The following is a 14610-nucleotide window of genomic DNA, read 5'->3' on the forward strand; positions in this document are numbered from 1 at the left end:
TGAAAACAGCGAGGTCATAATTTGTAAGCTTATTATCTAATAGCCTACCGCTCTATGGGAGGATTGCGTCACCGTGTTGTTCGCCGGAATGGCAGAGATCTATCACATTCGCTTCCAGTTCACATTTATCATGCACAAGACAACTCAATAAAGTTTGTGTTGCTAACCAGTAACTGGACTCAAAGTGTGATCAATTGTCGAAAACCGTCTCTTTGTTGCCACAACCTCCCGCACTTGTGGCGCACTCGATCGAACGTCGCCATGTTTTTCCCCAGAAACCTACGGTCGCAACCGCGGGAAAAAGATTGGATGACGACATTAAAAGGCATTTATTAAACTTACCTTTAATAACTCACTAACTCGCCTAGCCTTTTTCTCTTAGATTATTAAGCAGCCATCTATTAAACAATTTATGCACCACCAAAAGTGGAAATGATATGGAACATCGACAAATTAATTGATTTTACTCTGGTCCCCTTTTTTTAAAAATGTGAAAGTCCCAAGCCAGATCATGTAAACTGTTGCAAATACGGCCTTGAAGACGATACCAACTGTCTCAGTACGGGTATGTTACACCGATAACAAGATTTGCACTGCATATTTGTCGACCACAAGTCTGACAGCAATGTTTTATATCATTTATTGTGGAATCTTTCGTTCTTTGATCCAGGGCATTGACAACAGCGGCATATCAGACTTCACACCCCTTCATCTTTAGTGTTGTTGGCCGCCGGAATAGACCTTTGACACAAATATATCGGGTAACATTTTGCCGCGTGGAGGATGCAAAACACTGTACAGATGGTTGTACTGCAAACTGATGATTACCCGCTTGGAAATAGCCACAGCACGCCGTTCAAGTTGCAACGAAAGGTGCATAAGTTTCATGGAACGGTATGGCGCCAGGATCGATTCTACGTCACGGTCTACTGACCCAACAACCTCATTTTTTTACCAACGCGCTACTGCGTGTGACGGTAAATACTCAGCGGTAGTTGTCGGGATTTTTTTGTTGCCTGAATAAGTTTGTAATCTACAGCGCTCCATTCATGTCAAGAAAGGAACAATAGCTTCAGCATAAAGTAATTAGCAGCGGACAAACATAACGAGTCTCGTCAGAACGAATAAAGGTCACGCCCTCCGGGAGCGCCGTCGTTCTCAACGCAACGCGACGGTGTTTTCAAATTGAGACATTTTCATATTAGCATGGTAGGAGAGAAAATACATCGTGGATGGGATGAATGACAAAGGTAAACAACAATATCACCATGTTGAATACAGAAATTATGCTTTGTTCTTCTGCCAGATTGGAATAAGCTGACTCTTGGTGAAAAACGCAACGAATAAAGGTTAACTAGCGTTAATCAAATTATAGATAAATATGAGAACAAAATAAATCAAGATTGAAGAAAACACGTTGCCAACAAATTGTTCACTGTGCTATAGTACTAGCAAATTAAAGTATTCTTTGAGAATTCTGGAGAAGAAAGGAAGAGATTGTCAGTGTTGCACCAATATGTACTTTGGTGGGTATCAATAATCACCAGGTGTATTTTGCCCAAATTATGAGTAATGTGGTCGAGGCATCTCCTCGAGCACGGGACCCCCATCTTACGTCCCTACCGGAAGACGATTTCGTGGAAAGCTTTGTGAGGCTACAGCAATCTGGTCGTTCTTGGTTGGGGGTCTCCCATCCAAGCACTGTCCGGACCGCGGGTTGCTTAACTTCCAAGATCAAGGGATCGGGTGTACCAGTGTACAATTGCAGTAAATAGTTTTGGGACAATAATTCCAGCTAAACCTGATGTTACCTTTCTTGTTGACAGAACTGAGAAGAGACAATGGGTGTTGGCATATTTCATCGGCAATGCAATCCTGTACGCCTCCCGGGCCGCCATGCCTGTCTGTGTACCCGCCATAGCCAAGGAGTTCAGCTGGGACAAAACTGTGTCTGTGAGTAAATAGAAGTACTTTTCTAGAGTGTGCATGATTTAATTTTTTACACACATAACTTTTGTGTACAATTACAGTAGTATAGTACAGAATTCACAGGACAGAGGTTGATGATGATAAATGAATTGATTGATACAAGAGAATTGACAGACTCCCTTCATTGTTTTGAACAGGGCAGTGTTCTATCAGTGTTTTTCTGGGGCTATGCATCAACTCAGGTGTTAGGAGGCTACCTGAGTGACAGGTGAGTGTACAACTCTTGCTTTCTCTATCTGGTTTAGCGTCCGCTGTTCCCCATCTTGTGAGGGTTGGACATTGCAGGATGTTGCTCAGGTCTGCTTGCTGATCTCCAGGAGATCAGACAAAAGCAACATGTCAATTTAGAGGACACACACATAGATATACAACAAATGTACAATACCTTTTGAATTATTATTATTTTTTCAAAATCATTTTTTGATAGATTAAATGCTCTTTTCTTCCACCTTCTCTCCAGGTTTGGAGGTGAGGTAATCTCCATGGTTGCTGCTGTTGGCTGGTCCACGATCACCCTGCTCTACCCACAGCTCCTGTACCTCTTCAGTTCACATGACACATGCATCAGGTTTGTCATCCTGTGCAGAATCCTACACGGGGCATGTCAAGGTAAGGCACTACCAGTGACTATAGTCTACATGCAATTTTCTTTCTTTTCAAGTTCATTTTGTATGGGTATAAGGTAAACATGTCTTGATATTCATTGATTCAATTCTAAGTAATATTGCATCATGCATGCTTTCTCCCTTTTTTTGTGCTCTGACTTACTCCTTCATAGTCACTCTTGCAAAACTACGAAAGCTTCACCCTCCTTTTTCAGCACTGGAAACCAGTGCTGAAGATGGCTTCAGCACTGGAAACCGAGTGCTGAATGTTCGTCAGCACTGGAAAACCAGTGCTGACGCGCTCTCAGCACTGGAGACGCCGGCTTCAGCACTGGAAACCGAGTGCTGAATGTTCGTCAGCACTGGAAACCGAGTGCTGACGCTCTCAGCACTGGAAACGCCGGCTTCAGCACTGGAAACCGAGTGCTGACGAACATTCAGCACTGGAAACCCAGTGCTGATGAACATTCAGCACTGGAAACCGAGTGCTGAGAGAGCGGGAGACTAGAAGTCTCACAGCACCCCGGCCCTTTTCAGGGCCCCCCCCAAATCTTTCCCAAAAGGGCTATATCTATCACAAATTGACACAATAAAGTTGTTTGCAATCCCGTTTTAATGATATCCATTCCTTATACATTTCAATTATACAAAACAACACAAATTCAGGCTTTTTTGCATCTGTATCTATCTTACGTTATATCAAAACCGCCGTTCGGGGTAACACACCAGCTAAAACTGCATAAACTTGAAAAACCATCTTTATTAGTACCGTATATAGTACCGCTTTCAGTACTTTGTATCTATACTCTATACATACACCAAGTTACACAGTCATTAAATTGAATAGCACAACCAAAAGTTAGCCTGTTTAGGCTATAGGCACACTCAGTGTGTCAATAGCCACAGCGTTATTTTTAATCAGTATACGTCAAGTACCGCTCTCAGCACTAGGACACTCCAGTGCTCGAACTGAGACTTCGGCACTGGTTTGAAGAACGTTCCAGTGCTGAAAAGACGTCAGCACTCGTTTTCCTGTGCTGAAGATTGCTCAGCACTGGTGTTCCAGTGCTGAAGTGCCCCTGAGCACTGGAAAATCGAGTGCGGAAGGCGAAGCTTTTGTATATCAGCACTCGGTTCCAGTGCTGACGGCGGTTTCAGCACTGGGTAACCAGTGCTGAGTGACCTTTGACCTGACCCGTCGCCGCCCGGGCCGCGAGTTCAGCACTGGAGCCGAGTGCTGACGAACATTCAGCACTGGAAAACGTCTTTTCAGCACTGGAAAACGAGTGCTGACGTCTTTTCAGCACTGGAAAACGAGTGCTGAGGGAGCTTCAGCACTGGAGAAAGGCCGATCAGCACTGGAAAACGAGTGCTGAACATTCTTCAGCACTGGGCGCCGAGTGCTGAGTCCGATTCGACCATTGTTTTCAGCACTCGGTTCCAGTGCGGAAGGTGAAGCTTTCGTAGACTTGCGTCACTCTTGAATTTATTAAACTTTAAAGTTGTAGCTCAGGACACACTCTGTTTCTTGAGATAACACCATAGGATCCTGCTGAATTCTTCCTGCAAAACTGCAAGAAATTATCCCAAATTAACAACTTAAGCCCTTTTGTGTGGTGACTCTCAAACGTCAATCTAAACAGGGTTCTCCCCAGAGAGTGGAATAAGGGAGGCCCTCCACTATACTCTCAGCCAGCTCCACTACACTATTTTTCAAATTTAGTGTGTTTCTTCCCTATTTTCTTTGTTAGTTTTGCTTAGATTAATGACAATTCACAGATTTTTGTACCAGGTGGCATCACTTTTCTAGTCAGCATTGTCTGCAAAAACTTGTGAATGAGCAATGATCAAAACAATAGTAGTTTTGCCACTTCACAACAAAGGAATAACAACAGTATATTATACTTGTAGTATTTGACACCCTCTGTCATTGCAAAATGAACGGTGATGGTGGCATTTTCATGAAAGTGCAGCGCGTTGGTGCGGGTTATTTTTGCCAGCCCCTCCACTATACTAAAAAATTCTGGGGAGAACCCTGCTAAAGTATTAATATTTTAACGGCTGGGCATGAGAATACAATAATTGTATTCAAGCTGCTTGTCACAAGAATGCTGGTTGCACAGATATAGAAATATCAACGTATACGTTTTCTATATGTGTTCCAGATTAAAATCCAATTATACTAAATTCACCCCCCTTCCCCTTCCATGTACCCTCCAGGTATGCACTATCCATCCTTTACTAGTCTTCTGGCCCACCGCATCAGAGATACAGAGCGTGCCCTGGCATACAGCATAGTTAGTGCAGGCTCACTTTTCGGGTAGGTTTATTTTTTTACCTATACATGTAACTCATGTCTTACCTTCTTATGGCGTTAGGTGTGGCTTTCCCTGCTGAGTCCAGCCTTGTTGCCCAAAATGTGAAAACTGACAGAACAGCCACGTATACTATCATGCATTCTGGAATCAAATTTGGGTGAGTGCCCAACCTAGTCTTTAGTATCATTGATAGAATGTCTGTATGATGAAAACAAACGTTACATTTCTACACATCTAAGTATAATGACAATTTACAAGTGCACAACAAACCATTACTGATTGCTTGATTTACATGTATTTACACCCATTGTCTATCTTCCTGGTATCGTATTAAAAGGGATATAAATAATTACAATTCTGGTTCAGAATACTGTGAACTCATTTGCAAGGACATAATTTTCAAGTGGAAGCAAAGAATTAAGTTTTCAGTTCATTCTAAGTTCACAGTTATGCTGTTCAGCAGTAATGCATGTTTGTGGTATCATGAATTAAATGGAAGCTAGGGGTCTTTGCAAAAACACAAAATTTTAAGATTTACAGTTTGGAATTTGGGCTTGCAGTTTTGAATTATTATTTCTTAAAATGCTTTAACTTCTTTAATTTCCTTCATTCTTTCTGCCCAGGGCCCTGTTGATGGGTTGTTTTGGCTCCATAGTGCTGGTGCATTTGGGGTGGCACACCGTCTTCTACGTAACGGGTGTGGTAGGTCTACTGTGGGCGGCTGTCATGAGAATATTCTTTGTGAGCAGGAGAAACATTGTGTCCATAAAATCCCTCAATGGTTCCAATGAGGAGAAGAAGAGGCCACACATGCCCTGGAGAATACTCTGTAGGAAAACAGCATTTCTGTGAGTAGTAGCTATGGGACTTGAGGTTTTACTTCTAGCTGATCATGATGGAGGTGTCACAGTCTTTCTCTTGTGATTTATCTGCATATGTGTGAATCACTGTTTTATAATAAGTTTTTCAAATAGGATACAAACATAGTAAACGTTAACAATATATCTATGAAGGTTAGACATCAAGGTAGAACATTATTAAGTAATACAAAATCAATAAATCAATCAATCAATCAACTAGTTTCTAGTTTCTCAAAAGAGTCAGATGTTTCAGAAAACATGAACTGTCTGACTGTCTGTCTTCAGTCACAGAGAGTGTAACAGAGAATGATAAGATTTCTGTTTTTTTTTGTCTGCAGCTCTGCAATTGTTGCCCATGTCTGTAACAACAACCTGTTCTTCATCATGTTCTCCTGGATGCCAACATACTTCCATGAGACATACCCAGACCAGAAGGTAGGTTCCAAGATATGTCTACACACAATCAGTTGCTAGGCAGACAAAAAGACAGGTAGGCAGACAGACAGACAGATAGGTAGGTAGGCAGGCAGACAGACAGACAGATAGGTAGGCAGGCAGACAGACACTTACACGTTCTATCAAAGCGTGTCTGAGATGCGTCAAAGAAGTTGTGTCATGGTACAGTAGCACAATGTTGCCTTGTGATCTTGTGATCATTGTATTGATAGTACATGTACAGTTAATGGGTGAAAGTTGCTATGTAAAGTACTCCTAGCAGATAAGTGTAGTTGTTCCTGGTATAACATGTAGTATTTTCTTTTTACCTTTTAGTGCAATGTACACGACATTCAAAATTTACTTACTTTGTTCATTGAATCATCAGGTATGTACCATTTCTAAATGTACAAAATGTTTATATGTTTGATTCCAGGGTTGGATCTTTAATGTAGTGCCATGGTTGGTGTCCATGCCTGGCAGTGTGCTCTCAGGATGGATTGCTGATTCTTTGATAAGAAAAGGTACATTGAATTCTAGAATTTGAGTGATTTGTTTTATAATGGGTAGGGTCTTCAGTTGATTAAGTGTAATGGTACCAAGTTAGCTTATGAGTAAAAGTTAGGACAATCATTGCAGTTGTGATGGCTTCATGCAGTTTGTATCCAACCTGCCAGGTGGTGCTGTTACTGTATTGGAAAATAAAGCATGTCTGTTGTGTTGGTATTTCACTGTTTTACCTCTTTCATATCTTATTTCAGGAACAAATGTCACACTAACAAGAAAGATGGTTGAGGTAGGTTAAGTTTACACTTCCAAAGTTACTTGCATGTACCCTATTACAATGTTAAAGTTATCCCTATACTAAGTTCCAGTTTATTTGAGTTTTGTTAAAATGACACAGGAGCCCAAATATTAAAGTACACTTCCTTCAATCTGATGTTAGTGAACATTAAACTTTTAATTCCATTCATTATGCCTTCATGAACAGATGTGATAACATACAACTGCTGGTTACAATAACGGAAATGCTTTATTCTCAAAAGAACATTTCATTTTAGTTGTATTTCAGTTTCATCAAGTGATGTCAACTCCAAGCACTTAATTACATGCATGTTCATGTACAATGTACAATGTACAATGCACCATCATTGAGAAATATGTCATCATTTTGTTTTCTTGTACTGGCATTGTTGCTAACACCAAGTGAGCAGCAAGTCATAAAAAACTGGGCATATGATTAGTACATCCTCCCTGAGCAGAAATACATGCTTATAACATTTGTGTTATTTTGTTATTCTGTGGATTGTAGGTATTGGAGGCCCAGTTATTTGTTTACTCCTGACAGACTATTATTTTGTTGTCCTGTAGATTGTAGGTATGGGAGGACCAGTTGTTTGTTTACTCCTGACAGACTACACGAACAGTTTTGTGATGGCGCTGATGGCTGTTTCCATGGGGATGTTCAGCCAGGCCTTCCACAACAGTGGGGTGCTTGTCATACCTCAGGATATCGCTCCTTCGTTTGCTGGTGCCGTCTTTGGTAAGTTTAGCATTCCCACTATCGTGACTGTGCAGTTTAGGCTATATAAGTGTACAAAAAATATACATGTACAAATGTACATATATCTTGTTTGGTTATCTGATTTGTACTACCATTCTGTGGCTTTCTATTTGCAATTAGTCATTGTGTTGGTACTCAAACTTTTTGTTTGGGAATAGATAACGTGATGCACCTAGAGTAGATATTTAGGTGTACAAAAAATGTGCTGGGTGCACAGCATGAAATAAAGTAGAATGTCTGCAAAATGTAATTACAAATATTGCTGCCTATCTTTAGAGCCTGAAGCTGAAATTCTATAGCTAACTTAAAAAAATATTAGCTATTACATCATTGTACTGCATCCTGGATTTGGTATTCTTAAGTGTCCGTTTTTTTAAATTTCAAAACAAAGGAAATAGCTTACCCTTTGGATAAAGGTGAACTAACATTACATACATTGTACATGTACAATGCAGGACTGACTCAGTGTGTTTGCCTTGCAGGTGTCATGAATATGCTGGGTGCCATACCAGGTAAGAAACTTGCTACACCCTTTGGGGTCTTCTTGTCTTGTCGTTGCTAAGGAAGATTTATGAATGGTGGTGTCATACATGTAGATAGGGCAGGGTAAGGTGTCATAGATGGCTATGTTAACATGTGTGTCAACAACAGGGAACATATACAAATGTACATGTATAGAAATAGTAGAGTTGGAGAAGGAAACAAAGGGAGATTTACACATAGTGACTAGTGAGTATACCATTATTAATTAGGAGAATATTAATTAAGAATGAAATTAAGGGAGAGGGAAATACTCTCTAATTAATTGGAGTTGGAATATTTGATAATTGGTTCATTAACTGCACTCATTAGTCTGTCTCTGGGGTGATTGGTTCTGTAGAATGTTTGCGGTGTTATTATTTAAGCTGAACTCTTCATCCCAAAATTATCACACCGCAAATATGCACTTCCAATGTACTACTTCTACTGTGTGGCAGAATTACTTAAAATGTGAACTATAAAAAAACACCGCAAAAAAACTTTGTTCCATTTCTAAGCTTTTTGAAAATAAATTAATTTACAGTAAAACCACAATCCTATAGAAACCTTAAGCCAAAGCTGACACAGTGCTGTGAGGATGTATGTAAGGCCACAGCAAGTAAATTTTATGGATGACATCCTCTGCAGACTGCAAAAATAAGAAGAAATGGCAAAAAAAAAAAAGATGGGTAAAAAAAAGCAAGATGGCAAATTTTCAAAATAGACATTGTAACAAGACTTGAAGTGACAAAATATGGCATCACAGCCAACAAGGCATTCATTCCTGTATTTAATAAGTGCACCAGTGTAGTTAAAGTGACACTAGTGTGGTAGACTGGTAACTACACTCATAGCTTCCATAGTTCTGCCACTCTTACAACTATCTATCAAGTTTCACTTCTGCAACTACAGTCAATGCTACAGAGTCTCTAGTGTCAATTCTACATTCAATAATTTGGTTACAACACAACCTTTACCCATTTTCGTCTATTCGGCCTTCCCTGAAGAAGAAAAAAATTCTTGTTTTTTTTCTGAAATCAGGCGAAAGTTAATGAGTGCGCGGATGTCATCCATAAAATTTACTTGCTGTGGCCTAACATACATAAATTGCAAAGAACATGACCCACAGCATTTTCCATAGTCCTCCATCATAAACCACAACTGTATCATCTGTTGGCATTGTCAGCAAAACAGATAGAAACAAATTAAATGCACACGTGAAGCAAATTGTTGTGCAATAAAGTTATATATCATAATTATATACTGTAGACTTTACTCTTGCAAATATCAATGAAAAAAGGCATCAAGAGTTTCCTTCTGGTGTCTAATTCTTTTCAAAGTTCGATTTTTCCTTCTCAACTCATTTGTCTTCATGTATCAAAAGTCGTGTGAAGGATCTCATTACACTAATGCATTCTTTGGGGTCTCTCACATGTAAGACATCACTTTGTATTACTCATTTCATCACACAAACATGATTGGTGACAAATCCTTTATCTGTGTGATGCATAGATCTTCTGAAACCATTCACTCAATCGACATGTTCTCCATTTAATTTACTGTGTATGTGTGCATACCAGCAGTTGTGACTTGCCAAGTCATTATGAGTGAAATTAGGGTTTGTAAAGAAATTTGGATATACATGTACATGTACAAAGCTCTGTTGCCATTACATAAGGGCTTAGAAATGCAGATATGAGTTGTTGGTAATGAGTTTAGTTATGATAACATTAACTAAAGATATCTACTTGATTAGTGCATATATACACTGTAGGTTGGTCCATTAGTGTTATATTTTATATTCTTAGACAAAACTTTTTTGGTAATGTAACTGCAATAACATAGACAACTATACAGACCCAAAATGATACCTCCCCGTGAGTTATTAGTAGCCTCTTCCATGGATATTGTCCATCATATCTGTTGTACCAACTCTTAACTGTACCTACTACCACTCTGGCAAGTCTGGCCCATGTCCCATGTAGTCATCTTGCCACTCACTTAATACCATCATCACACATGACAATGTATTCAACTAAATGTGTACACACACACACCTGCACAAACACACACACACACACACACACCAAAAGCAAAGACTATGTACACTGAGTCAAAAATGTACATTCTCCAATAGCTGTGTATCATCTTTCTATCTATGGCTAGTGACATGTATGTTATACATTGATACTCTTGTACCAAGAAACTTGGCACAGGAAGCTCCAGTTCTTATCTTTTTCTGAACTAATCCTGGTCATCCTTCATCATAATACTCCATAGGCCTTGCTGTCATGTCTATTGCAGGGCTCAAGATGATGACCCAGAAACTTGAAAGATGATCGCGATTTCCTTTCCCAGTTATCTCCCTTTATTACATCTTAAGTCCCCGTGGACTGGTGACGTCCTGTTGGGAAGCCCTGTGGATCTGACCCAGTGGCACGGAGAATGTATCGTCAAATCCCACAGAGTGCTGTCACAGTTGCTTTATCCTTGCACAAAAGTTCTTAGATTACATCCGGAGAAAAAGAGTTGATCAAACTTTTATCGGCTGATCTAGTTCTTAAATGCTTTGTGATAGGAGGTATTCTAAAGCAATAAAAGGAAAGCCACTCCCAATTGCAGAAGGGATAAGAAGGTTGCCGTGAGGTTAATTGGTCATGTGGCACAAAGCCTTTGGCCAAACCAAAAGGAATTATTTGATGGGACCCTGTCATTATGCAAGGTGCACTAGAGGCTGTGCCACCATATATGTCACAGATCACTTAATGAATTTCATAGATATATAAAGACTTTTTTTTTACATTTTGTGTGTTTTGTTATCATTTATATCATACTTTAACATCTGCCATCATACTCCAAATATGAAATCAAGGATCACACAAATCCAATTTTGGTCACTGTCCAGGGCGCTCAAAAATTGCCATCTAGTGGAAAATTGTCCCAACTGTGTAAAGATATGGATCTGAGGACTGATGTGCACAGTAAAAAAGCCATATAGTGCTAAGCTTGCATGGGATACTGCCAAGCTTTGAGTGTTGAACAAAAATGTACCTACGTTTTCTTCCTTATCTTAGTGCTTAAAATCTGCTGCATCAAATTTTATGTCTGACTCAGTAAGTTTTATAGATTTGAGTGGGTGTCGAGGAAAGATACCAAAAGCTTACAACAAGTCTTTGCTCCTTGGCAATATGATACCCTATAGGACACATTTTCAAAGATTGCCAGTCTGGTACTTGAATTAAAACTGAATTGGTGTTGCATGTCTCTTGTTGTGCCCTGTGAAATCTCTGTTATTATGAGCCCTGAAACTGAAAATCTGCAAAGTGCCTGCAACACTAAAGTACAACATGTCCTGTATATGCCAAAAAGCAGTTACTCAGGCAACTGGTTATGACATTGAAAACAGTCAGACAATGCAGACAGCCTTTTGGCATCGTTCTTTTGCCTGTGAGATAGTTTTTATATCCGAGCTGTGAATGGATATGCAAAAGAGATCCAGTTGGACAACAGGTTTATCCTAGCTGTGATATAATATGCAGCAAAGGGAGGAAGACAAATTTTTAGATTTTTTACATATCTATTTACATGTACAGCTAGGGTATAAAAACTATCCTCAATAAGATTTCTCCAGTGTTACTCACGGAAGACACTGGACGGCTATCTGAAAAGTCTGACTGTTTCTGAAATCATACCCAGTTGCTTGAGTAACTGCTTTTTGACATATCTTATTACATAGATGTCTAACCTTCATCGACAACGCTTCCTGTAATTCTGTATTTTGGTGTCAAAACCACTTACGACTGCACTGTGAATGTTTCTGTGCAGGTGTGGTGGGTGTGTACCTGGCAGGGCACATTCTGGAGCTGACAGGCAGCTGGGCAGCTGTCTTCCACCTGACAGCTGCCATCAACACCTTCGGACTGCTCGTGTTCCTAGTCTACGGATCAGCTGAGAGAATAGTGTGAGGGACAGACAAGCCTGGAGAAGGACAAACAAACACTGCCATTCTACTCATCATCATCATCATATCTTGTGCATGGCAGTAGATATGCCATTCTACTGTAAACCTTGAAATGTACTAGGTTGTTGTATTTTCACAATCATGGTGACCTCTTATTGCAAAATTTCTAATGAATTACAGAATTTCCAACCAAGATCTTCAGACACAGAGAAAACCCCATTTGCCCTTCTACCGCAAAATGACTGATATTATTACAGTTTAAATCTATCATCAGTGTTCTTCTCACCCCTCATAGACTTGTACATGTACTACACTTAGAAAAGATCCATGTACTGGTATACTGTACAAAAAATGTACCTCTACACATTCCAGTCTTTGTACATGTAAGTGCAATAAGTGTGACACATTGCACAGTAATTGCACACTGCCTAAAAGGAAATTCTCTTACATTTTAAACCGAATGCTTGCCACAATGTTTAGTCTTGTATCTTATCATCTTTGTTTTAGAAAGGTGGTCATAAATGTATATATTTGGTAATTTTGTAGCTGATATTATACTTAAAGTGGTATTGATAATGAAAATATTATGGTGATGGGTTGTTGCTATTGCTAACAAAACCTTTTGAAATCTATTTATGTAATACCATATAAAATGTATGTACCATAATACCATGTAAAAACCTTCATGCTACAAATGTATGAACGAGTATTACAGATGACATCACAACATATCTAGACATTAGGGACAAATGCAATCAACTTCTTATTTATTGATGGCATTGTAAACAAAATTAGGTACTTTTTGAAAAATAATGTACATGTCTTTGATTTTATGTGGGTGTTGGATGGTCCAGAGATTATGTGTCATAACTTGAATACTTGGCATTCAAACTCACATCAAAAGATAAAGTGCAATTTTTGTAAAAGACACAAATAAAATTTGCAAAGAGGATACTTGCTTCACAGTTATGTGTTCTGTAATGTGTTCATCATAAGGTACATATGAATACAGGTGGCCACTCCAGGTAGAAGTACATTGTGATGAGACATAGCGGACAAAATCTCCTGTTTTTTTTAAACATTTTTGTCCAGGTCAGGTCCTTTTTTTACCTTCACCAGGAATTTTATATTTTAGGAAGAATTTCTGTGTTTGTGCATAGTCACTAGGATAACTCAAGACTGGCTGCGTAGATTGGTCATTTATTTGGTGAGCTGGTAGGTTATAATAAAAACCTAAGTAAGTTAATGGTATCCAAAGATGTGAATATTCGCTACTCATTTGCATAACTCATGATGAAGTTTAAACATGGAATTCTGCCAAAGAAAATGACTTTTACTGGCGTTCACATGTGTTCACACGTTGTGATTTTGGTAGAGACCATGATTTGGAATAGGTTATGCTGATTATAGCCGCATTGGAATAACCCATGAGATACGATGAAATCTACAAATGCTCTAAAATATTTCATGGAGGTATGAGGTCTCTGAACTCTTGTTGGAATGGTGAAAATTGTCCAGAAAGGTTGTGACTAATTTTCCTCTTGAGTTGGTTGCAAATGGTAACCACCAATTTCGCTCGGCTAACTCCTCTGGCACATTGTTCAACTTGTATGTCTAATTTCTATTCCAGCTACCGACGGAGTATAGAGATTATGTTTAAGACACGCGTTGAAGTTATACATCATAAACATTTACATTTCTTTCTCCATGTATAAAACATGCCAGGTACGTAGTTGTTTGAGAAGACCCAGAGCTCACACAGAACGCACGTAGGGTTAGCTCATACCGACTTTGCCCCGGACCTATCCTATCTGTCACCTGCACATGCACATTTGTAGGCAGTTAGCATTGCCATGCCTGAAGCTGCATCTGGTGATAGGTCGTCCCGACTTTGTCCTGATGGAGGTCTTACGTACACGTACATCTGCCCTGCCCTCTGGAGCATTTAGCCTCACTTCCCAATTATTAGAACAACATTTTTTATGGTTACGTATCAATTACATTTACACACTGGCAATTTCTATGGTAACAGGCTAAAAGTGTCATCTTAAGTTCTTCACATATGGAGGAAAATGTAAGATGCTACAATTTACGAATCCCGTACGAATGTCGTAAAATTCGTACAAATTTCGTAACAAAGGATGCTACATTTATTCCAACATACAGTAATAGTACATGTATGTAGATCTTCAGATGTATATGAGAAGATCTGATTATTATTTTTTTTCTTCAAAAATTTCGAAACTATACATGTGAGGAACCCTCTCTATGACCACCTGTTGCATTCAGCGCACTTTCGCTATTTCTCTAAAAAGATAATCCTTTGGTAAGTGTCATTTTAGAGTTCTTTGCATATCGA

At 39.3% G+C, this 14610-nt stretch overlaps 1 protein-coding gene across 2 annotated transcripts in view; it reads left to right on the forward strand.

The window, feature by feature from the left end:
* The window catches only part of LOC118409258 (solute carrier family 17 member 9-like), a 13816-nt gene extending 602 nt beyond the window's left edge, over positions 1-13214 (forward strand). The window contains exons 2-12 of one of the 2 annotated variants that reach the window (XM_035810142.1): positions 1827-1953; positions 2127-2197; positions 2450-2598; positions 4973-5069; positions 5536-5760; positions 6111-6207; positions 6644-6731; positions 6969-7003; positions 7579-7750; positions 8254-8283; positions 12116-13214. In XM_035810142.1, the coding sequence (XP_035666035.1) occupies positions 1827-1953; positions 2127-2197; positions 2450-2598; positions 4973-5069; positions 5536-5760; positions 6111-6207; positions 6644-6731; positions 6969-7003; positions 7579-7750; positions 8254-8283; positions 12116-12255 (1231 nt within the window). In that variant the 3' untranslated portion in view covers positions 12256-13214. Of the gene's footprint in view, positions 1-1826; positions 1954-2126; positions 2198-2449; positions 2599-4814; positions 4915-4972; positions 5070-5535; positions 5761-6110; positions 6208-6643; positions 6732-6968; positions 7004-7578; positions 7751-8253; positions 8284-12115 lie in introns of both variants that reach the window. The other variant, XM_035810141.1, reaches the window with a different exon arrangement.
* Positions 13215-14610: the final 1396 nt, after the last annotated feature.

Source organism: Branchiostoma floridae, chromosome 2 (genome assembly GCF_000003815.2).
Source record: "Branchiostoma floridae strain S238N-H82 chromosome 2, Bfl_VNyyK, whole genome shotgun sequence".
Classification (NCBI taxonomy): domain Eukaryota; kingdom Metazoa; phylum Chordata; class Leptocardii; order Amphioxiformes; family Branchiostomatidae; genus Branchiostoma; species Branchiostoma floridae.